Source organism: Corvus brachyrhynchos, unplaced genomic scaffold (genome assembly GCF_000691975.1).
Source record: "Corvus brachyrhynchos isolate BGI_N302 unplaced genomic scaffold, ASM69197v1 scaffold80, whole genome shotgun sequence".
NCBI classification, from domain to species: Eukaryota; Metazoa; Chordata; class Aves; order Passeriformes; family Corvidae; genus Corvus; species Corvus brachyrhynchos.
In genome coordinates, this window is record NW_008236769.1 from 4,646,761 (window position 1) to 4,672,274 (window position 25,514).

The window sequence follows — 25,514 nt, forward strand, 5'->3', positions numbered from 1 at the left end:
CTCTTTCGAAAAAAGGAAATACACTGTCAAGTGAATCAAATTATACACACAAATCCTCACAAGGGTAAAATGCTGTTAGAAAATACTGGAGAAAAGGCACGGTCAGACCTACCACAATGATTGAGTTATACAGGCTAGAAGGAATTGGAGAGAAAAAACCTATACATTTGCAACTTTATAAGCTTTAATATTTGGGTTATAGCCTTTAACTGTAGGCAATGTTGTTGATATAAAGTAAATAAGATACTGCATATAGTGTGAAAGTGTCATGGAACTAAACAAAACCATTGGGTTCTGGTTGTGGGAAGGATTCAAGTCACTGAATAACAGTACTGAATCCATGTTACACATTCTACTTTGTAATTTTGTCAAAAATTGAGAACAAAGGCAAATTGGTTAGAAACATTAGATTTCCACAATATCCAAAAGGTGCAAAGTAGATCATTAAAAATAAAACCATAATTTTAAGTACATGGGAAGAATATGTTAATTAAGAATATGCTAATTTTACTCCTTAAAAGGTGTGATTTTGCCATATGGAAGTACTACTTCCCCTCTCTTCCAAAATTCATGGTGTTTAAAAGTTATAATATGGGTAGATTATATGTATGTTTTCTGAATGTGCGAATACAATGTAATATATTACTGTTATAGTACTATTAAAAGTACACTAGTGTTCTCTAATATAGTATTATCATTATTGCTATTGTATAGATTTTATATCATACCTCTACTCTTACTTAATATCTAGTTTGTATAAATAACTAAAAATTTCTATAAGCAGAAATTAATCACATATTCTAATTTTTATTCTAAAAGTAACCTACATGATAGAAGCCCAATCTTACACACTAGATAGGGATTTAAAAAGGACAGGTCTGTGTGTGCCAGCTTCTGCCTTGGATACATGTGGGTGGTTTAATCAACATGGCCCACATGTCTCTGTCAGACAGAATTTGGACTTATTAGACCGTCTTTTCACTGCCTTCCATGCCACACTATCAAATCTGATAGCAGCTTTTCCTAGGAATTGACAGATTTGTGTTGTTTGGGTTTGAATCCTCTCAGCAGATAAGGTCTTACAGAGGTGGAGGAGCAGTCCCATGAGCGTCCTGCCTTGAAGCTCTTCCAGAGAGCAGGTCACAGTACTGAAAACTGGAGCTTTGCTGTTGTCCAGCTTCAGAGAGGGATTCCTCCCTCCACATGGCAGCCAGATGGACCATGTCTGGAAGAACAGGCTGATGTGCTCTTTCACTGGGACAATTTTGGGCAAATAGAAATGTAGTCAGAATAGCAGCAATGTGTTGTGCAACTCCACAAAGTTTTGCTCTGTGTGTACTGATTTGTTCACTTCAGTTACAGGAACATATGTAAATGAACATGCCAAGCTCTGGCCCATGCAGCTGTTAGTTAGCCATGCCCAGAGATGTCAATTAACAATTAACAGAAAGCTCATGCTCTCTTTTGCAGTGCCCAGGAAGGTTCATTTGCAATCAATGGGCTGCTGTCTCCTGGCTTCCCTAGTCCCTGCATCTGGCTGAGGAGAGTTAGTTACATCTCCATTTAATTACTGAGATCCAACTGTGATAATCTTTCAAGCAAGAGACTCTCATAGTCTGCCTAGAGGTTTATGGGACAACTCAACATTTTGTATTGGGAGCCAAAAAAATCCACAGCTCCAACCAGCAGTGTTTCTCGAGCCCATCTATATCATGTTGATGAGATAATCAGCTGCAGGCTGCACCAGAGCTTCCAGAATTCCTTTGAGCTATAGGCAGAGAGTGGTTTTTTTCATTCTGTTGCTGATTCTGTGTAACTGTTAAAGGCTTTTTATCTTTTATATTTTTTGGGGTTTATTCATTTCTGTTTTATTACTTATTTTATAACCTAGCTTTAATTAAAGACAGAGGACTTGACAGGATTCAAGCTGCAAAAAAAAAAACAGCCTGAGAGCAATAAAACCAATATTTTTATTTCACTGGTTAACACTTCCGTTGTTTCTCTTCTACACCAACTTGGCAGTTATTTTACATGGTGTATATGCTAAATCCAAATGTCTGATTCTGAGAGCTTCTACTGTAAAGGTAACACATGAGCAGTTCAGTGAGCAAGGAGGGGTTTGCTATCAAGCCCTGCTTCTGCAAAGAGGCCGTGACCCTTCATTCTGTAGAGGGGGCTTTGAGATTTTGACAGCCTATCTTTGGCACACAAAGGGAGGAAATGTTCTTCAACTATTCCTAGCCCACAAATAATACCAGTTTCCTGTGGACTACAAAAACATGTTTACTTTCTGTTTAACTCAAGCCTTCCTCAGGGAAAAAAACCCCAACCATCCAACAGTACCATCGCCACCACACCGTGTGGTGATACCAAAATTATATTGTAAATTATTTTTTTAGCTGGCTTTCTACCCACAGCTCATCTGAGGCTTGGAAAAACCCTAAACTTCACAAGTTATGGACAATCCCATCTGGAGATCATTGGACTTTTTGGCTCAGTTTGGGATGGAAAAACAATTCTAGAATTATACATATTCCTGACAGAATGAAGTGTTTTATGCTCAGGCAAACATATTTGAAAGGGAAAATAAACTAAAAGATCAGGGTGAGAGAGGGACACCCTAATCATCATTGGTGCATGCCCAGGCCAAAAAGCAGGAGTGTGTCCTCAGTGCTTCCCTCCTTGAGAAGCAGGCCTTGGGCCATTTAATATGTCATATGGTTTCATTCTATTCCTTAGAATTCCCCAGCTGTGATACTTGAGGAATTATATATAACGTAACTGTTACTGACCTATAAAGCTTTTTGCCTATGTTCATAGATTGAATTAATTGATTTCTGGACCACTCATATTTGGGGGGTGTCACAAATCTATCTTACTTAATTCTGAAATTGTTTTTTGGTCTCTGATCCATGGAAAAGTTACATGGAATCACATGCAGCCAAGCTGTCATGCTACAAAATAAGCTAAAGTTATGTCATGCCAGTGCATGACAGCATTCTTTTTTGTGCAAAATACTCATTTCAGATATGCCTTTCTTACAGACATTTTCATATAAATAACTATTTCCTGTTGCTAAATCCAGCTGGTCTTTGTTACTTTGCTTTGCTATCTGGGCAACTGCTAGCAAAATTCAGCAAAGATTAAGTGGCAGTGCCCACTTCTCGTAAGAAATCCCCCCTCAGCTTGGGAGGAATGCTGCCCAGGAAAAAATGATAATTTAAAGCAGCATTCCAGTGATCTGGAATGAATGCCTGAATGCTGAGGTGCAGGTGATTTTTCCTTCTAGTATATACAGTATCTTGCAATGTGGGGTGTCACATTTCACACTATTAAATGGTCTTTTCTGGGTAATGGGACAGTAAAAGCCTGTTGTTATTTGTATAGATGAAGGTATTTTTTCCATGTTAGAAGTGTTGCAAGTTTGTTTCTTAAATGTTTAAAAATCTGTATGCTTTGGAGTAGGGTTGCTCACCTTTGTGGTAGGGGTATCCCTCTTGTCCTCTTCGTGCAAATCTGACTGAATTTAGCAGATTTCTAAATATTTTGGGGAAAAGAAAGGTACCCATTCTCAGGTATTCAGTGCAGGCTTTACTAGGGTTTGACAGCTGAAATTTCCAAGATCTGCCTTCCCAGGTACATAGTAGGAGCCCAGTGGGGTATCCACATGCCAACTACATAGAGTAACTAGATATTTTGTAGCTCAGGGCTATGTGGAACCATGGTCATTTTCATTACAAAACCCACAGGGAAGGCTCAGCCAGTGGTGCATGCAAGAGCAGGAAACCTTCCCTTCTACACTGCTGGCAGATGCACCTGGGATCTGGGTGGCCTTATGAAGGAAGGCACTTAACCTGAATGTAGAGGAAAGAAAAGGAAAGAGGAGGGGGAAAAAAAAAGGAGGCTAAAAATCAGGACCAGATGACATTGATATGATAGAGGAGAGAGAAATAGGAACTGCCAGATGAAAGGAGAAGATGGAGTAAGGGAGGGTTAGAAGTCAATGAGAAAAATATAGGGAATGGGGATATGTTTGGCTGGGCAAGGCCAAACCTCTTTCCTTTTTCAAGAGTAAAGAGGTCCTCTTGGCTGATCTCTGGCTGATGAGAAGCTGAAGGAAGGAAGGACATATGAGATTAATTTGGAGAAAGAATCTGCTGTTATGAGGAGACAAAGTGGGTGTGCAGAGAGGGAATTTGAGGGGTGGCAGGGGGGAACACACAAAATCAAGATCTAGAAGGAAAGCTTAGGCTGCTAAGGCAGGGAGCCTGGGACAAGAAGCTGTGGAAGCCTGGCTGGGCAGGAAGGACACTGAAAAAGTGTATGTGAAGTTGGCATTTTGGGCAGTGTGGAGGAGAACAAAGAGACAGACTAAATAACTGGGCCTTCCTAAGTAAGAAGAATGAAGAAATCATGTAGAATTAGGATAGGTTAATGAGTTTCCTGCAGCGAAAGAAAAAGGGGCAGCATTTGAGGAGGGAGAGAAGACAGGGAGATACTGGAAGTTGAACAGTGAGCTTGGAAGATAAGCAACCAACCATAAGCTGAGGAAACAGACAATAGGACCAGAGGGGTGGGTGAACAAAAAGGTTGGAGAAAGAATAAAGTCCTGACATTAGGAAAGGAAATTACAAGAACTTCTCCATACTCAGCTGTGTGCTGGGTCTATGTGATGCTTGTTTAGGGAGGTGTGGTATGGTAGGGAGGAGCACAGACACACATTCTCGAACATGTATTCTGTGAACTAAAACCCACAGAATACACTCTAAAATATAAAGGAATTCCAATTGCAGTAGCACATAAAACTTCATTCAGTCCCACTGGTGGGATTGGATGTGCTGTTTAGACTATACTTTCCATTATTGCTGTGACTGCCACTGGGGAATTGCAAATACAAGGCCAACCTGGCATGCAGCTTGCTCTGTGCTCTACAAGGGGTGATTTCACTTCACTGGCACAAGAATGGCTGGACCACATCCTGCCACACCCTGAAGTGGCCACAATCCTATATCCAATCCTGCCTTTACATTTTTCAGGGTGCTCCTAGAAAGTATCCTTCTGCTATCTCAAAGGGAAGCTACATGGTGTTGCTGAAATCTTGTTGACATGTAGAGACAGAGACAGAGTGGAGTGTGTACATCCACACATGAGCGTGTCCATCTACCTGCAGTAAGGGAAAGAAAAGCACCTTTGCCATGTTCCCATTCTTTTGCCCAGGAAAGGATTGTATGTATGCATGCAGCAAAGCAGGGAGTACACACACATATGTGCTTGCATACTCATCTACACAATAATGTCTTGGAAGAGAAAAATTCAAGGAAAAGTCCTTTGCACTAAAAAAATGCTTGAAGTTTGGGATGATCTCTAGGCCTCGTAAGAGCTATTCCACAGCCCTTTGTTGTTCTTGGAAATGCCATCTCCTGCACAAAAAACCTTGTTACTGCTGTAGAGTTGCATGTTTATCCTAGAAATTAAATTATCTTTTTAAGCCATTGAGTGCTTCAGGAAGAGAACCAAAACCTTGAACATGTTTCAGTGTTTTGTGGCAAAGCAACATAGTGAGCTGAGGGCAGATCTGCTCATTAACACAAGTTTCCATTACTGCTTCTTCTGGAGCTGAATATGTAGCTATAAACATTTATGCTGGATATTTGCATCAGTTATTTTCAGTTTTACAGACTGACAGGGTCTGCACGTGCATCTGTCATGGAAAATCAGGTTCCACAGACCATATCCTTGTGTGCACCTCTATTCCTCTTCATCCTTTTGGTCTCCCACTTTGTTCTTCACAGTAGCATATCCCTGTGGCAAACATAGATAACGCTTCCTAGGAATTAATTTTTATTAAAATGCTTACTAGTAATGAGAATAAATTATTTAATGTACTTCTAGCCTTCTTTAATGTGTTGTAGCTGTAAGTACAGGGCAAAAAGCAACGCCACGTGACCATGCTACTTTGGGAACAGTCTATAAACTGCAGTTAAATAGTTTCAAGATATTTATGCAGTGCATAAGTCACATGAATAGAGGTTTATCACAATCAGTAGGAATGCTGGATTTTCATATTGCCCATTTGCTGCTTAAGATGATTAGCAGGAAATTTAATTTGCACTAATTAGCCTTAGGGGAGCAAGAAATTAACTTGATGGGTAAATTTCACTTTTTGCTATATACCACACCAACATGAAGAAATTTGAGTTAAACCATGAGTTAAATCCTGTGCTAATACACTGGACTTCAGTTTTTCTAAATTAAATTAAAAGACTGTAGAAAATTATTATATGCATGGTTAGTGGGTGGGGTTTTTTAGGATCTAGAGTCGTATAACAGTCTTTCAATGTATTCACTTGATTGTCAACCACTTCCAGAGAGTGTGGTATATTTTTGTACATTAAACTACATTGATATCTGATATTACAGCAAAAGCTTTAACAAGTCCTAATTTTCTATATTTGCATATTTTCATTATACAATATGCATTATGACTGCCTGTACAATATTCCACATTGCAATGCACAGAACAAAAACAGTATTCACAGAACTATTCTGAAAATGCCTTATTTTTTAATTTGCAACACCCATTTGCAAATGCGTTTTTAGGTTCAGGAGCCTTTGTTCATATTCTGGCAAAATTTCTATGAAAATAGTTTTTTTAGAAAACACTCTCAAAATTATACAGCAAATGAGGGAGGAATGAGTCACCACACAGTCCTAATAGACAAATTAGAATTAAGAACTAATAAACTCTAATCTTGCCTGTGGATGGTGACTTTCCTATCTCATTCTACCAAGAGAACATTTAGATTGCTTGGTTTTTCCTTGTAAAATGGAGGCAATTTTTATGTATCCACCACTCAAAATTACTGTGGATTGATTAATGCTTGCAAAGCAATGAGTCATTTGGTATGGAAGTATCCATCTATTATAAACTGAAGTGTTCTCTTATACCAATTTGTGGTTACATTCAAATTTATCTGTAAAGAAGGAGATGGAAAGCATGAGCTGCATGTGAGGTAATTGCCTTTGATGTCAGTGCTGCTACTAGTTTGTGCTTCTGAAGCACATTCAGAAGCTCATTCTCACTACTACATTTTTGGAATTAGACCTTGTAAAAATTACCTGACTCTACTACTGAAGTGAGAGATGTGACTTCAGTGAGAATTTTGCCTAAGTGTTGCTGAATTGGTTACCTTCAGTCCACAGTTTGGGGTTTAAGTGGTGCATGTAAGGGAGTGCAGGTGTCTGCTCAGACTTTCTAGCCTATGACATAAATTCTGGTCTAAAGAGAGATCCCGGATAGACCTGTGGGTAGTCATATATTGTATAGCATTCTAGTTTTCCATTCTCAGGTCCTCCTTCAATCCCCAGTACTCTGATTTCTCAGTAGTAGCCCTCCTGTTGAATCAAGCGTGCATGCGTGTGTGTGTGTGTGTGTGCATGTATGGGTGGGTACATATAAATATATGTGTCCCTGCACACAAACATATGTGTACACAACCTCCTTATAAAAAAGTGCTTTGCTTTTTGGTGTGTAGAAGTATATTTCTGTCAATATTCACCACTTGGATTTATACACTTACGGGTAATATTCAGCTTTCAGTAGTAATTGACATCATGTGGGTTTTCATGTAATAATTACTTTGGAACAAAAAACCTTGCAGATGGTTTCAAGAGTGACTCTAACTTGCCATCAATGTAAAAAGATTAAATATGATGAGCCCACTCCCTCTGAATGGAGTCAGCCATTTTCATTGATTTCAGTGGGAGCTGGCACAACTTTGTCTCTACAAAAGGGAGAGAAAATGTATTATATTCGTTAAATGAAAGTTTGATTTCATTGCACTTAAAATTATTCATGTGCTGTTAGCAAATGGTTTGAAATTTTATAACCTAGAGCATTTGCTGAATTCTGCTTTGTATTTTCCTCACAGCAATTGGAAGGACCCTCATCCCTCGTTATTTTAGCACTGTCTTTGAAGGAGGTGTAACAGACCTGTATTACATTCTCAAGCACTCAAAAGAGTCATACCACAACTCATCTATCACAGTGGACTGTGATCAATGCACCATGGTCACTCAGCATGGAAAACCCATGTTTACCAAGGTAACAGGGAAGACTCAATAAAACATATTGTTGGTTTTTGGTTTTTGGTTTTCTTTTTCTTTTTTAGTGTGTATAAGGGTGAAAAATATTGGCTGTTGAATTTTTCTGGTAGACTGATTATTTCTAATTCTGAAAACCCTTGGAGCCATTTAATTACTGTTTTCTATATTCATTATGTGACTGGAAAATTCTGTGGGTATCTCCTACAATTCTTCCAGAAAGTTTGCAAGAGAAGCACGTAATGCCAGGTTGCCAGAATTATCAGTTTTATGTGAATTAAATTCAGCCTGCCCATCTCCTTTACTCTGGGTTTGATTTTAAGGCAACTATGAGATTTCACATTGCTGGTACCTACCATTTGGTACATTTGATACTTAGCTAGTACAAGAACTATAAATCTCGAGGAAAATACTGATTTAATACAGTAGGATGCCAGTCCAAAGGATAACGAACTTAATGGAAGGAGTCAATTGATTGAAACACACTCTGGATCAAACAGTTAGTGAATATTCAATATTTGTAATTGATAGTGAATAATCTTCATGCATAGGGCACATGTAGTCCTGTAATTAAAACTGGTGCCACATATGTATATAAAACAGCAGTACCAAAAGGGTGAAAAATAAAAATTAAAACAAAAATTTTCTTATAGCAAAAAAAATAAAATCAGTAAACTGTTTTCAATATGGAAGTGAATACATTTTAATATATTAACAGGAAATAATGATCTTCCATCTTGTACCTGTTCATCTGTAACTTTTTCATGAAGCAAAGAACAAAAGGAGAAGGGGCAGCAGGAGAAGGTAGCTAATCCATGGTAGCTAGTCCTGGCCTGCATGACTGTGGAGGTTTTAATTTTAAGTCATTGGCTATTGACAGCATCATGACTACAGTGTACATGGCTTGTGCCGTTCTAGCACGTATGTGAGTCCCATCCCTTTGCAGGGCCCTCTCTGCCACCTCCCATTGGGGTGGGGCTCAGAGGAGAGGAAGCTGCCGGTGTGTGGTGCCCTGGTGAGCCAGGAAGTGTGAGCCCACTCCAGCCCCTGTGGCTTACACACAGATAGACAGAGAAGAGACCAGATATTCCTATTAGCACCTCTTTTCCACCCGTCTGCTCATGAGAAGCTGTGAGTCCTGGCCATGGGCAGGAGATGTACCAAAGTTACACAGTAGCTGCTTCACTGCTGAGCTCCCTAAAGCGATTTCTGTGTCATTTCCCTTTGTGTTAGCTTTATTGCAATAGCAAATAAAAGAGGGTTGGTTTGGGTTTTTTTAACCAGTAAATACAGTACACTTTTCTCAATGCAATTAGATTATTTTACTTATCATGGCAGCACATGACAGCATTGTTATTTTGGAAAGGAGGTTAGCATCCAGCAAGTCAAAGATGAACGGACAGTATGGACTGGGCTGGGTGCCCACCTCCTGTGAGGGGACCACAGTTGCCCCCCGCAGCACAGTCCTGTTGTGTGCAGTGGGTCTCTCTGTCTGCTGCAGCCCCAGCAGTGCACAGCTTGCCTCAGCCTTGACGTTTCTCTGGCAGATTCCGATATAAACCTCTGTGCCCTGGTGGAAAAGTTCAGGTGGAGATGTGATTTGGATTCTAGGAGAAAAATTAGGAGGGTTTAATGCACGTATGTTTAAAATATGGCTCGTTAGTAAGAGCAAATCTGAAATACAGTAATTGGTGGAATAGGGGAGAAGAGAATATATTACTCTCTCAGAAATAAGTTAGAGCTGAATGTTGTCTCAGCTGTGCTTGTTTAACTCCTAGCAGAGATACCAAAGGCACAGATCTTGTACTCAAAGGTAAACTCCTACTCTCACAGCATCGGTGATGGAACAAAGCAGACCTCCCATAATAAGCCCCACTGCAATGGGCTGTGTAGCTCCTTGGATCATAACTGAATTTGACCCAGTGAAACTACCATGGGGGGGGGGTTTAATGCAAAACTACAAACTGTTTCTGTTTCACAAGAAAATTCTAAGCTGAAAATTCACTAACTTCTGATATAACAGACTGTGACACTTTTCATTATGTATTGAATCAAGAATCCACAGAATCAAGAATCAAATGTATTTTATTCATTTCAACATTTTGCTAGTTAGAGCAAATCACTGCATACAGCAGTATTGGATGAATACATAAAATGGCATTTCCAATTCTTTTCGAACAAGTATGGCCAGAAGATGCCTAGCAGTAAGAACATGAATAGTCCAGCTTGTCTTTAGAGGCTGAGAGGTCCTTGTAAAGTGTCACACACTTTAAATTTTTTTTATCAAGATATAAATAAGTAGTATAAAGAATTTATAACAGTTCAATGGCATACATAAAATGTTGTAGAAGACTGAAGGCAAGACCACTCTGTTTGTTTACTTGGGAGATGCTCCACTTTTTTCTTCAGGTAGATGAAAGTTTTAGGAGTCCTCCTAAGTCTGTTTTCACCATGTTTACTCCAACTCTGGCACTCCCACTTTATGTGTAGGCAAATTGTTTTTCTACACTTATCAATGTTTGTTTCCCAGTAGAATGGCAGAGGTGGGCATTGCCTTGACCACTAAAGCAGTGGGCACCTCATGTGCTCACTGCTCTCTTCCTGCTCCCAACAGTGCAGCCATCAGCTGGATTGTATTGGTGAAGCCCTTGAAACTCAGCGATTTTAATCCTTACTAATAATACCAGACATTGCCCAGATTTGTATAAGCTTTAGATTTCTTTTCAAGAAACAACTCATGTTTGAGAAATGGTAGTTAATAAAGGGGGAGCACTTATAAAGATGCCCAGTGTTGGGAGAATGAGATTGTGAGCAATAAGGCACAGGACCAAAGTTGGTTTTCATAGGCATAAGCAGCTGAAATTCCTACAATTAATAAGTGCAGTGAAGGGGTTAAAAATCTATTGGTTAGTTTGAGAAATGTTCTTTTTTAGTTTTTTCCTGGCCTAGTCTAGAGCAACCACGTGATACACTGAATGCCTGCCAGCCTCTTTCTTGTTGATCCTCCGGAGACCATCTGTGCTGGGGGCATTGATTAGAGTGTGTCTGCTGGGATTACATCTTTTCTGTTGCCATGCCAACTAATCAGCTGATTTTGGTTACCACAGAAACAAAATGTCAGAGCTCACAGTACGGTAACATGAATTCAGCACAACAGAAAATGTTTTCTTAATTGGAGACCCTTTTGATTTTTTGGATTCTGTGTAAAAAGCAGCTTTCAGGAAAAAAAATAGCCCTTTTAAAATAAGAACTGTGCCAATTTTATTGATTAAAAGCAATTTGTAAAATTCTACTTTACATAAGGAAATTAAATTCCTTTATAAGATGTATAAATTTTTACCACTGTAATATGAGGAATGCGTTTAAGTTTTTCTATTAAAATTTGTTAATGCCAGTGCCTAAAATCTGCTAAGAGCTTTGGCGATGTGAGCTTAAGAGAAGAAACATTTGAGAAGCCACAGGTCTTATTATAAAAAATTATTTTAAACCTGAAATGTTTTCACATTAACTGGTCAGTAACCAGGATCTTCGGTCTCGACACAGTAACATTAATAGAAAATATTTTTCTTCTGTGAATCCTTATGTGTATGCATGTGTACCCTTGTGTAATTTCTCATCATAGTGCAGGTGATGTGAAAATCAAAATAAGGGTGAAACATAAGGCACATTAAACATCTGAAGGCATCACTAAGGTGTGTTGAAAAGGGCAGATGAGAACCTGTTGCAAGATTCTCCTTCACAGGTCTACAGGAAATTGTCTATATAGTATGCCTGTTAAAATTACCTATGTATTTTTGCAGAAACAATAAGGAAGAAAAACTGTAAGGGCATTAAAGTGAACTGTTAACCAGAAAAGCCACACATTGACCAAGTGAGAGCTCGCCAAGTCTGAGTTGGAGCTTGTAAAAAGGCTCAACAGACTCAGCTGAATCTGGGGTGGTTATTTTTCAATCAAATACTAGCTGTATTAAAATTAAAGTTGTAGAAACCCTTTCTTTTGAAAGCCATTACACCCTGTTTTCACAATATCTCTGTACCCTGCACTTGCAAGCTTACTGTGAACAGGGGTTGTAAGTCTAAATATCCAATTTAAAAAAAAAAATCAACAGTGATGGTCAGTTTTCAAATCAGACATCATTTTCAGTACTCCACAGTGCCCCCAGTCAAGATATCATGCTGGGCTTGTATTTTTCACCTTAAAGAAGACCACAACCATGTACTTTTTCCACATAAAATTGTGAAGAGTTGTTTAAAAGTCCCCAGTAATTTATTTTATTTTTCATTTATAGCTAGTACCCACTTGCTGCATTTATTCCTCCCATGTCTTCTGTCCTTTCTTAGACAGAAGATTCCTCACAAAACTGTGTGAGCCACTTTTGGTGGAAGTAGCTTCATTGTCCTGGCTCTCCTCTGCTCCCCTCAGTCTCAAACCTGTGAGGAAAATAGAGCTCCATGATGGGTACCGATCTGGCTTTCCTTGGAAGGGGGGATTAATAAAACTAGATAAGAAATGAAAAAAAAAACCAACCAAAAAACAAAACCACAAAAAACAAACCAAACAGGACGAAGTGTTTGGAAAAGACAAGGACACTTGGAAAAGACAAGGAGAAAATTAGTGAAAAAACCCAGGTTTGGCCCCAGGCATTCAGGGCATTGCCTATTCCAACTGGACATGAAAGAAAGGTTTATATGCCAAGCTGTAGAAAGGAAAGGGCAGTCTAAAACAGGTTGGGAATGACTGGTTCAGCAACTTGCCATCGAGTGCACTCAGTTGCACCACAGCCACCACCACTGTGAGGTTCAGTCATTAATTAGCAGTAGCAAACTATGAGGCAAAGAGAATTGATGCAATAAACAAGATTAAGTGCACAATATTCTATGTTTGTAAAATGCTATAAAATCTATAGCATTATAAGTTACTGTCTCTGAGGTAAGGCCTATGAAGTAATTTTCCCACATTCATTCTTTCTCCCCAAGAGGACAAAAAACAATTAATCTAGCAGAGATGTACAACAGAATACTGCTCTGATATTTTTGAATGTTGTTTAATCGATGATACAATACCATTGAAAACAAAATTCCTGGGAATTTATTTCATGCATTTTATGTGTTCTAGGTATGCACAGAAGGACGTCTTATCTTGGAGTTTACTTTTGATGATCTTATGAGAATAAAAACATGGCACTTTACTATTAGACAATACAGAGAATTAGTCCCACGCAGCATTCTAGCCATGCATGTAAGTAATCCTTTATTCATTTGACCTAATGCAAAGAGATGAGATTAGGTTTATGAAGAGCTCCAGCAAATTTCACACCCAAGGCAATTAACTATAAATATTGGTTTGCCTGCAATTACGTCTATTTACAAGTTCTTTCATCACTCCCTTGTTTCTCAGTGCTCTATTATTGCCACTGTTGCTATGTTTTCATTCTGTTTTAGCACGTAATTTTCTTTTTAATCCCACTTGGTGGTCTGTATGATTTGGGTCCAAAATCTCTTCTTATTGATATGAACTACACCTAAGTCTGTGAATTTTCATCGTTGTAGGTACGAATGATATTTAAGCTTTAAATGAAGAAACTGATGTTACCCTTGCATAGACGTAAGATAAGAAATTGCCATATATTTACTTAGAAGCCATTAGAATTTTAATCCAGACCTTCTTTTTGTTCCACATTTCATGACTTTCTTTTGTTATTGGATGAAAACACACTCAATGAAACATTAAAATATTAAATATTCTACAAGTTAAAGTCAAAATATAAGAAGGTAAATTGTGGAGAAACAAAGAACATGCTTTTATTAACACTTTCATTTCTTCACCATAGAACCATTCCTACTAGTAATGCCCCAATATACAAAATCAGGTGCAGGACTATGGTTTTATAAAGGGTAAGAACACAGACCCAAAGATATTCCTATATTTTAACATCAAGTTACTTAGATATCTATAGATAAAGATATATTCATAGTGAGGAATTTTAAATCGCTTAAGCAACCTGGACCTTTTTTCAAAGTGCTATTACAAGCCTGAAGAAAACACCTGTGAAAACCTGCCCACCATTTCTGTCCCAGCATTATCTGCTGTTTTAGGGGACTAATCAACTGGACTCTTCAACAGTATCCCATTAAGGGACAATGAGGATGGCCATGATCAACATTATGTATTTAGGGGACTTCTACAATTCAGAGTCGAAGCAGGTTAGACAGCAACCAGCAGATATTAATTTTGTAACGAGATTAATCTCATTTTAAAGAGGAGGCTGGTCTCACAGGTAAAGATCCTGGCTAGGGTCAGGGAAGCACTATACTTGCATTTTTCGCTGTTTAATTCTGGCAAAATAACTTAGATCAGAAGGGTTCTCCAGACTGTGCTTAATGTCATATACTTGATGAGGTCTTTCTGCGGCAGTCTCTTTCCACAAAAAGAAAATGATAAGTTTCTTATTCCTGCCTTTTTCTGTCTAATGTCCTGGGACCCCAGCCAACAAATAGAAGGCTCAAAGTGTACTGCAATCCCTCAGGAAGCTCTTTGCTTCCTGAGCAAGTGAGCATATTGGGGCCATGCTCACTTTTATGACCAGACCTCTTAGGTCTATCTTTTGAATGGATGGGCAGGGATCAAAGGAACATACTAGAGAACAGTCTTTAGTCTGCTCCAATACTGCTTTACATTTTCCTATGCATATGGAACTCCAGCTTATTACATAAATTTAGCATCAATGTGTAATTTTTCCATAGCAGTGGCACTGCTTTTCAGGGAACCCTTCCTACACTCCACTAAACACACAGAAAAAAACCAAAAACAAACCAATGAAAAGCAAAGTGAAAATTATTTTTTCCTTTGTTGTTTAGGCACAAGACCCTCAGGTGCTGGAGCAGCTGTCCAAAAACATCACTCGAATGGGTCTGACAAACTTCACCCTCAACTACCTCAGGGTAAGCATTCCATAGCTGATGATTATTGTGAGCATTTTTTAAAAAGTACTGTTGGCTTTGAGTCAAGGTAATGAGAGCAGAGCCTGTGTCACTCAGGTAAGAAATTGACCTAACCCTTAATGAGGGTGAAGGAAAAACAAAGACACCGTAGTAGGGATGTAGCTGATAACAATAGGCTATTAAAAAAGCTAAGAATTTTATCATTCACTCCAAGCCTTGTGTGAGTAGCCCCTCTTTTTAACAGTCTTTCTTCTCAGTTTTGAGTAATGCCTTTATTTTATTGTAAGCAAGAAGTTCCCAATATTTTTCTTCTCTGTTTCACTGTGCCTGAGAAAATGGCAGCTAATTCTTATTAAAAGCTGCCTGTCTTCTCCAGCCTTTCAACCTTGCCACCTCTTCCAGGCAGAGGCAGAGCTGAGGGAAAGCTCAGCTCCAGCCCTGTTTGCAGCAGTCCCTCAAAGCAGTCCTCACTTCACATGCCTCTGAGAGCCTGAGCTTCCTCCTTAGCCTTGCACTGAATTGAGTGCGGTTTTTACGATTAAATAATGCATTTGTTTCCATTGCTTTTTGACCCCTAAAGTGCATTCAAAGTTTAGATGTTTATTTTTATTTTTGAAAGTATTCCCTGGTGTAGGCTTACAATACATACACAGAAATACAGATTTGTAGAGTTCATATTTCAAGCTTCAAATTCAGATTTTTCCTGTTTCTAGGAAATTGCTCAATGATACACCAAGCCAACTTGGGCAAGAGTATCTGGTTTTATTCCTTTTAATTGTGTGAGTAATTATTCAAGGCACTTTTAAAAGATAAAATGAACACTATAAAATGTAGTTATTTTCAGCCTAATGAAGAGCTATACCTAAGTCTGTAATTTAGCTGTACTTCATTCAGTTCTATGAGCCTTGTAATACCTTCCCTATGGATGGATGGAGTCCTGTCCCCAGAATGTTTTGAACTCCAGGGGAGACAGGGTGCAGAACTGAGACAAGTGATGAGATCTCTCTCACTATATCCCTACAGTTTATAGATAGCTTGTAGTTGTATTTACTCTCCCAATAGCATAAACCATTGCTGATTGTTGCTTATGTGGTGTTAATGTAAAAATTACTGTTCAAATTATAGCCTGAGTTGTGCAGGGCAGGTCTGGTCTATTGTAACTGAAAGAAGAATATGGCATAAAACCTCAGAGGAATAATACATTTCATTAGGATTTTTCCATGTGTAAATGTAAGGTTAACATGTCTGTGTAATGCACATTGTATTCTCGTGGTTAGTTTAGTCCGTGATTTGGTACAGAGAGCAGCTCTTGTGCTTTGGCAACCCTACAGCCACACTGTCATTGTTTTGTGGCAGGGCATCCTAGAGCATGTCCTAGCGAAATTCCTTGTGGCAAACTGGGCAGAAAGTGTCTGACTTAGGTAGGCTGTTTCCGTGGTTTCTTTGCAAACTGCGCAGTGGCACCAGACACTGACCCCCTTGTGCGGTGTTTGATCCCCTGAGCGCGATGGGACGCAGCATCGTGCGCTCAGGCTGCCCCTCAGCAGCCGCGGGACTCTGCAGCCTCCACGGGGCCCCAAGGGTCAGGTGGAATTCCCAGCACTACCTCTGTCACTGACCCCTTCTGGGTCCTCTCTGGAATAGTCTGTGATTGCTCAATGTGACATTGGAAATGACAAAGGCAGGGTTCCAGTTAGGAGGCAGCTGGCATCAGGCACCCATGCTGCTCCCTCTGTCAGCATCAAAAAAAAAAAAGCAAGAAAGGAAGAGGGAGAGGGAGAGGGAGGAAAAAAACCCCAGAAAAAGAAAACTGGGATCAAGATAAGCACTAGGGAGATGAGCAGTGAAGTGGAAGGGGATGAAAAGATGAAGTCTTAATTCTTTTCTTCTTCCAAACTAGTTTTGTTAGCTTAACAGATGACATTAGGTCTCTGGGTGCAAAGCTTCCTCTGGCTCCTGCTGTGGTGATTCCAAGAGGAAATCTTTTTTTTCTCAAGCCAATCTTTACATGTCTCTTTTTCTTGTGGTGAGGGATTGATCATTCTGCTCTTTTTTTCAGATGCTCGGTTCATCATGGCAGCTTGTATTACATGGTGTATTTCCATTTTGATTTGTTTCTTTTACAGTTACTTTCCTCTGTTTATTTTAACATGAAAATCTTTTCTGAGCTCATCCACTAAAAATCATGCACTAAAATAATGTAAATGTACTTAGGTTTAAGGTGTTCTGTTTTGTTGGTTTTTAAGTCAGCATTTTATAATATTTTATTCAGTCTTCCCAGTGTTTAGTAATTAGCACTGTTGCATGGTTTTGAATAAGGATCAGAAACTAAGCATAAAAATTATTTCTTTTTTTTCTGCTGCACACAGCAAAGGCTTGTGATACTCATGAGCAAAAACTTCACTGATGGGCGGAATTAATCATTTTTTTTCTCCAAAGTGCACACAGCAGCAAGCTGTGCTGCAGTTTCTTTAAAGGAAGAATTTAAACCTGGATTTCAGATAGTTGTGATATAAAAGCATAGCCTGTGTTTTTTGGGCTCTAGACATCACAGAATGCTAAATCATTGCTAGCTGGGATAATTGCAGTTGCTGGCATGTAAACCTCCATTCCTGAGTGCCACATGCTTGTAAAGCCACAGCTTTGGATGTGTGCCCTGATTTGTCTTCATTCACTACAAGTAAAGCTGTCCAGCATAGAAGAACATTGATTTTGTACATCATATTTAATATAAATTTAAAATATATTTTCTTGGAACCTGGAAATGAAATGTTTTGTCCTATGTCAATTGCCAAATGGTCTTTCTCTCTGTTTTCTCTGGCTCTGTGTAAGATCCTACGCTTCCTTTCTTGCTAGTTATGAGTTTGTTTTGTTCCAGCATAATTGATTACCTCATCAATGGGGTCAGCATACTTTGCTGTAGCTGCTGACTAGGAGTTGAATAGGCTGTCTCAGAAATAATGAGCAAAATCTTGTAGGTTTTAAATTAATATCAAGCTTTTTAAAATGTAATTTCTTACCAAGTCATCAAGTAGTAGATATTATGAACTACCAGATAATAAGGCCAAGACCTAGTCTCAGTCAGTATGAGTCCAGGAACGAACAGGAATCCTGTACAGAGCTTGAAGGCAAAGATAACATTGAGAAGAACAGTTTCCACCAAGCTACAATAATTTACTCCCCACATTACCTTCTTTTTTTTCTACACAATTTTTTAATTGCTGAGCTATTTTATTTATAGCTTCAATGCATAATGGATTTGAATGTACTCTAAAAACAATACCTCTATACTAGCTGCACTCTTCAAAATTTGGAGCTCAGATATTTCTTGCTGCCATCTATAAAATGATTCATTCTCTTAAAATTTCTGACACTATTAAAAGGTCAGCCCCTACTGTCAGTTAGACAGAATTACCTGGCCTGAGCCTTGAAATATGGTAGCATCTTGCCCAGCTGGTTTTCAAAATTTTTCTCTGCTTTCTTTCACAGGCTGGGCTGGAGTGATTTCTTAGAGCTCTTCCCCACATGTATCTGTTGCATCCTCCCCACACTGGCTCTGGTAGCCAGTTTATTGATGTTAGTGGAGCTAAATCTGCATCTGCCCCTTGCAAAGTTAGAGTTAGCATGGCAGAGCGCGTCAGGAGAGGAATCTAGGCAGGGGAATGCGCACTCCCATTTCCCCTTACATCCTGTATGACTCTATTAACCAGGGCTTGCTTATCTGAGCTACAAATTATCCAATTTGTTTGTTTTCTATATAAGACAATAACGAGGTGTCACTATTGCTACACAGAGGACAATATTTTCTGAGTCCTCACTTTCACTAATTTAGTTCCTCGCTAGACACTTTTGGATTTCTTCTGCTAGGAGGATAATGAGAATTATTTAATTGGACACAATTTTCTAAAGGCACTACTTACATTGTAATCAAAAGCTATTTGTATGTATACCCACTGTGTACACAAAATTTTCTTTTGCACATGCAAAATAGACACACATGCAACAGCTTCCTTTAATGTGCAGGGAAATTTTATTTTCTAAATATGGTTTCAAGCATGGGAAAGATATGAGCTCAAATAATTTTGGAGCTATTTTGCTCCTAATCCATAACAGTACGTGGCATCTATCTAGTCATTATTTTACAGCTGTTGGTGTATCTTCAGTGAAGAAGGAGAAAGTTTACATGCGTACATGTTAAGGACGCAACGTCAGGTGCTTGGGGGAAAATAAATGCTATATTCAGAGTCATGCATGCAATATGAACTCATTTCCCTTTATGAGTTACATTGTGTCATCATCATTGAACTACATCATCAGGCAGTGTGTTTCCCACAGACTCCCCACTGCATGCAGTGCATGGGATGACTAGCCCTCACTCTGTAGCAAGTGCTTCAGTGCTACTCATTTTCTTGCCAGTTCTTCCCCAGCATCATTCTGCTACCTAGGGAAGTGGTGGATTCACAATTCCTGGAGGTATTTAAAAGACCTGTGGAGGCGGCACTATGGGACATGGTTTAGTGACAGCCTTGCAGTGCTGGGTTGGTGTTTGAATTCGATGATGTTAGAGGTGTTTCCCAACATAAATGACTCTCTGATTTCATCTCAGCTGCAAACCGTAATGGCTGCATGGCTCCTACCAGCTAAGGAGGCATTGTTATTCCAATGCACACGTGTGGGGCTAAGGCACATGGATGGGCACTGGGGCAGTCTGAGGGGACAGCTAGTGGGAGGTGGCCATTCTGAGAAAGCAAGGGCCTCATTTTGCAGAGCACTTGGGATTTTATCTTGCCCCATGTACTAACAACAAAACTATTGCTGTTGGATGCAGTCTGTTGTCTAAGGCTGGCTATGTATTTGAAAAAGTAGATGGTGTTTCTGGAAACACACTAGTGAAAATTCTTTTTCCATGACTGAGTACAGCTTGGGAACAAGGGCAGTTTGTTACAGCAGCACTGGGCTACTCCAAAGCCTATCCTTTCTTGTTCTGCAGCCCCCTGCTTCTGCTATGTTTCCATGTCTTCAATAACTACGAGTGAAGCCCTGCACAGAGGAACTTCATTAGCTTTGTGCTGTGCACTGAATGGGGGCTGCTAGGGAGACAGAAGATGTGTTCAGATGCTGTGTCCTACTGGATGTGAATGAGAAGTTCTATTAAGGGTTCTCAAGCACTCAAAGGAGGCGGTTTGGGTCATTTAATCATTTTGGTGACTTTCATAAGAAAGCTGCCGACATTTTAAAGAATCCTCTGTACCATAGATGTTGAAAGCAGACACAATATTTTGTAGTCTTAGTTCCTATAAATAATGGAATTTTTCAATCTAAACAAATCCAGCTTGGGGTAGCTCTTCACAGGAAAATACAGTCAAAACCAGAGGGTTCTCACAGAAGGATTCAGATTACTGTAGCTGGCTATCCATAATCTATCTGTGCCAACTATAATTAGCTGATTCTGCCAAGGTTTTCTGGTAATGTAATTTCTTAGCATTTATTTTAGTAATGATCACAGTGGTTTCTGTTCCTCTCTTTTATGTATCTAATGCTTTAGGGATAGTTATATGTTACTTTCAGAATAATAAATGAGAAGAAATGTGTTCTTTGCAAAAGCTCATACAGTCAAATGTTAGCTTTTCACTTTTTTAATAAAGACAGAACATCACAGAATCCTTATATCAGGAGTTAATTCATCATAAGCATGAAATATCAGAGAGAACAGGGATGGGAGAGTTGCAGAAGATGGGACAGGTAGAGAATTAAGCACCAACTTAGAAATTTTCTAAAGCAAAGATGGAATCTGAAGCAACCCCTGGCTAGGACATGGATTGGAAAGATAATATTCATAGTGTTAGAAATAATACTGGTGTGCTTTTCATCCCTTGATTTCTAAGTATTTTGCTAAAACAAATGGGAAAATTGCAGCACATGAGGAACAAAAAAGGATGGAGCAAACCCAAAAGCATTTAAAAAAAATCAGATGGCAATTTTAAACCAGACTGGAGAGTACAGTAAGCTGGTGCATTAGTGTCCTCTTCTGCTCCTAATGACTCAGAAACAGATTTTAGTGTTTGTGAGTATCAGAAATTTCAGAAGTCAGTGAGAAGTGGGGAATGGGAATAGAGAACAAGAGACTACAGAGATCAGAGTACAAATTGGGATTTTAGCAGAAATGGCAGCTTTTGCCAGTATTCTGGAGATGGTAATGGCCAGTTTTCACATAAAGAGCACTACCAGGCTCATGAGTATCAGTTAAGGAGAATGATGTGTGTGTATGAAGACAAGCAGTTGCTGTGCTCACTGGACATACAGACCATATGACCTTTGAAATAAAATTAAGGTCTGGACTAATGAGAATGGAAGGATGATAATCAGTAATGTGAGTCCTTGAAGCATCTATGAGTAAGAAATCAGAATGAAGTTAGGTTGGAGCAGTTTAAAATTAAAAATGTCAGAAGGGTAAAAGGGAGAAAAAGAAAGACAAAGACAAAGCACTAGTCATATAAAAACAAGCTACAAGATTTGAACTAATAATGTTATTTCAGAAAAGAAAAAAGATGAAGAAAAAAAAGTCCAAGAACACAGCCACAGGCTCTCTTTTTAGAAGACCAATTTAAAGCTTGGACTAGTATGCAGTACAGTCATAAATAATAATAACTGTTAATTAAGTTTAGGAATGAGACCTGCAGAGGTACAATTTGTATGAAGACCTGAAAATGCCCAAACCAGCTTCTTGTTCAAAGCAATGAAAACAGCAAAAATTTTAATTAGTTGTTTAATATTGAATATCCATCAGTATTTGGCATGAATTTTTATGCAGGGAGGAGTGAGTGCTCCAAAGAGGTCAAGAAATAGGCTTTAATGCAAAGCTGGTGGTTCAAATCTTTGTTCTTGGAAGGAGTTGGTTTAGAACCTAAACTACTTATTGTGGAAAGCTTATGCAACTCTAAGATTTGCTTTTCATTTAGAAAGGGAATCCTGTAGCCTACGCACTCATGTTTTTAACCTTCATAAAGATAATTTCATATCAATTGGGATATCACAAGCAACTAGCTCGTATAACCTTGTAAAGTAATTTTCTATACATAGTTAACTTTACTTGTTAGCCTGCTTATCCCCTTTCTTTCCCTTCCCCTGCTGCTCTTTCTATATGTAAAACAGCATTACTGTTTGCCCATCACTGCTGGAGAGATCTTCTTTGATGCATCTCAAGCTGAAATTTGACTTTTTAATAGAAAGTTTTCTCTGGGCTATTGAGTTTGATCCTACTTCTAGGATGTTTCTTAAAAGCCTTTATCTTTCTGGTTGATGCCCTGATTGTTGTGTTTATGGAGGATACCCACCCACTTTGTCACTTTTAGTCCATATACTTCCATTTTTTAATCTGTAACCTCTCCATTTTATATTCATGACAGAACCCCTAAATACCAAAATCTGACTCTAAGCAGTAAAATAGTTTAGAGACTATTAGTCTGGGTTAGAGACTGGCACAGAGAAAGCTAAATTTGTCTTGTGGTCACCTCCCTTGTACTGGTGCAAGCACTGTTGGAGCCAGGTCAGGCGACTGATCTTATGAAAGAACTAATCTAATCCTTTTCACCTAAATTATGACCATCCTTAATAGCTCCCGAAGTGATACTTGTGCTGGGCAGAGAACAGAGCAGCAGTATGGATTTTTATAAGCTGGAATCTGTCAAAGCTGGACCTCATCTCCAAATTTGGCAACACTGATAGAAGAAGACAAGAAAGAGCTGGGGAATCCTACAGACTAAGTAGGATTCCATGAAGCTGTAAATTTCTGTTTCATTCTTCTGGATCTGGGACATTATATTGATTGTATCTGACCTATTATTGTTTCACACCGCTCTAAATGTGTTCATTTCACTAGAGTGACTACTGATTTTCAGCAGTAGAATTTAGAGTAGGTAGCTGCTCAGAACAGATTATCATAATTTACAAAACTTGAATTGAAAACAAAATAAGCATAAAGAGACAAGGTTGATTTTTTGCACTACTTCTGGGTGAAAAAGAAAATTCTATCTGTATACACTTACATATCAATCTAAACAGAACACCCGTTTCTGTAGGTGTCCTTTGAACCATACTGTTCACTACCTTTGCAATTATTTGGCATTATTCTCCTACTGGAAAACTTCAGTAAACGTTTTCCTTGCTGTATGCACACATTTATGAATATTGGTGTCCTACATTAATGTGTAGATCAGTGCATTCCTTTTGATTTCTAAGCATACCTTCTGTTGATATTAAAGGGAATATGAACAGATGTATCAATTTCATAAATGGAAACCCATGATTTTGTGTTTCATAAATGGAAGCCCATGATTTTGTGGTTTTGTGTCTTCAGGTAGACCCATGGGATGTAATGTGGAGAATTCATAGGCAGCACCAATCCGCAAAGGTGCTGAACCAGACCTGTACTGATGTCCACATAAGGCTTGTGAGCAGAGTGGAGGCAGAAGACATTGAGAATTGACACAAATATTGTGTAATTTCTAGTGTTGTGTTCTGCACAGCTAAAAAATTCTGCTGTGTTAAATATTCCTCCCTACTATGAATTGCTTCCTTAATCCTGTGCTTTGTTACCTTTTCTACTTGGTGTTGCTGCCTCACGATTACTCATAATAAGGCAGTTTGTTAATCGAAGATCCAGTTCAACATCCATTGGAGTCAATGGGTTTATCTCCTTTGATCCAAATGTCATCTCGTCATTTTCATTTGTTCAGAGGTATTTTATACACATAAAACCCAATTTATTGAAATTAATTTCTCTATTCCTTTAGGCAGTTTTAGCCATGAAAATGTCATGCTTCATGAACAGCAACAACAAATGGTTATTTTTATTGCTTTTTTGGTTTTCTTTTCTTTTTGAGTTTTGTGACAAAAGAAAATTAGCTTGATTAACCACAGATTATAGTTTTTAGGTGAGCCCAAAGGAATAAATATCAACTTGGGGATCTGATTTGAAGAAATTTAAGCAAAGAAAAGAATGAAGGAATACAAAAAAAATAGCGCTTTCATAGCAAGACAGAGAATTTTCTCATTTTATTAATCATTCAGGCAAAACTTAGAGCTGATTTAATTAAAGGACTGTGCACCATTTCTATCCAAGATAAGATGGTTTTACATAAAGTAAGTATGAGTCACATGAAAAAAACTCCACAGCTGTATTCCCTAGCTATGATTTCATAGCATTTCTTTTATAAAGCAGGATTGGACTTGGTCATGCTGGACCAAAGCCTTCAAATTAAACACAATCACTGTCTAACAAAATGTTATTGGTGATTAGGCAGGGATCACAGTACTCTGGAGCAGACCTTGTCTCATTCTAGTACTTTGCTAGTCCAGCCTTTCAGTATTACTGCTGCATACCACAATGCATGGGAATGTAGGTCCCATGTCTACAAGAAGGCAGAGGTTTCTTTCTAGAGACTTTCCAATCCAAGTAATGAAATATAAAATGGAATAATCTTTTAATAGTGATATGCAAAGGAAGGAAGTAAATTTCCATCTTCTAAACACCACACTAGACCTTTTCAGTGATTAGCTTTTGACAAGGTATATTAGAGCTATGGTATCATTTGAAATATTATAGTCTATTTAATAGCAAGTCTGTATTTTATTACTATCCCAACATCATGGTGGTATTCTAGCGTATCCTTGGATGCCTTACTGATTTTCTTCAGCAGTGTGTGAGATGAGATGTTCAGCCATACAAAGGAGAGTATATCATATATTCTATTGCTAAGTGCCCTTGAACAATGTAATTTTAAAAATGAATTAATTTTACTAAAATAATTGTGGTAAGAAACAGAACATGAAATACAGCTTGGCCATTATGATAGTTAACAGTGTAAGGAGAATGATAAATGATTCAGAACAAAACATATGTTCTTGAAGTCTTTCAATGTTATCACCAAATATAATATTCATGATACTTTTTGTTTCTTTGGGGCACCTTCTTGGTGTCTAATTGTATTATGAAGACCATCTGGTCTCTTTATTTCTCAGTTTCTTTGAATTCTTTCTAGTTTAATATAAGGATATGTTGATTCCTGTAGTCTTATTTTAATATTTAGATTCCTACTGTGGGCCACTTTACTACATAAGTAAGCTTTCTGTTGCTATAATAAATGATAGGGAAAACTTCTGCTTTCCATCACACACTTATGCAAACTAGAATAACATCTTGGAAAGCAGTGACCTTTCTCCAGAGTGACTAAGTGGGTGCGAAGCTTCTCCTTTGGCAGTTACATATTTCATTACCTGTAGAAATACAAGGTGTGAACACCATCAGATTAATCACAGCAGCAAAGGACATGTGGACACTGTCATGGTGTGACCTCCACGGTTTGCTCCAAAAGCCTCTGGTCTCTCACTTCTGCTGAGAACACAAGGAAATAGCCAAGCAGTTCTCAAGGCTCTTCTGAGTACAAACCCTGTTTAAAGGGAAAAGGCTG

General features: G+C 38.6%; 1 protein-coding gene across 11 annotated transcripts in view; it reads left to right on the forward strand.

Annotated features, from left to right (window-relative positions):
* Positions 1-25,514, forward strand: part of LDB2 (LIM domain binding 2) — a 213,760-nt gene that overhangs the window by 152,894 nt on the left and 35,352 nt on the right. For all 11 annotated transcript variants that reach the window (XM_017727573.1, XM_008645028.2, XM_017727575.1 and 8 more), the window contains exons 3-5: positions 7,932-8,104; positions 13,220-13,342; positions 14,962-15,045. In XM_017727573.1, coding sequence (XP_017583062.1) covers positions 7,932-8,104; positions 13,220-13,342; positions 14,962-15,045 — 380 coding nt within the window. The remainder of the gene's footprint in view (positions 1-7,931; positions 8,105-13,219; positions 13,343-14,961; positions 15,046-25,514) is intronic.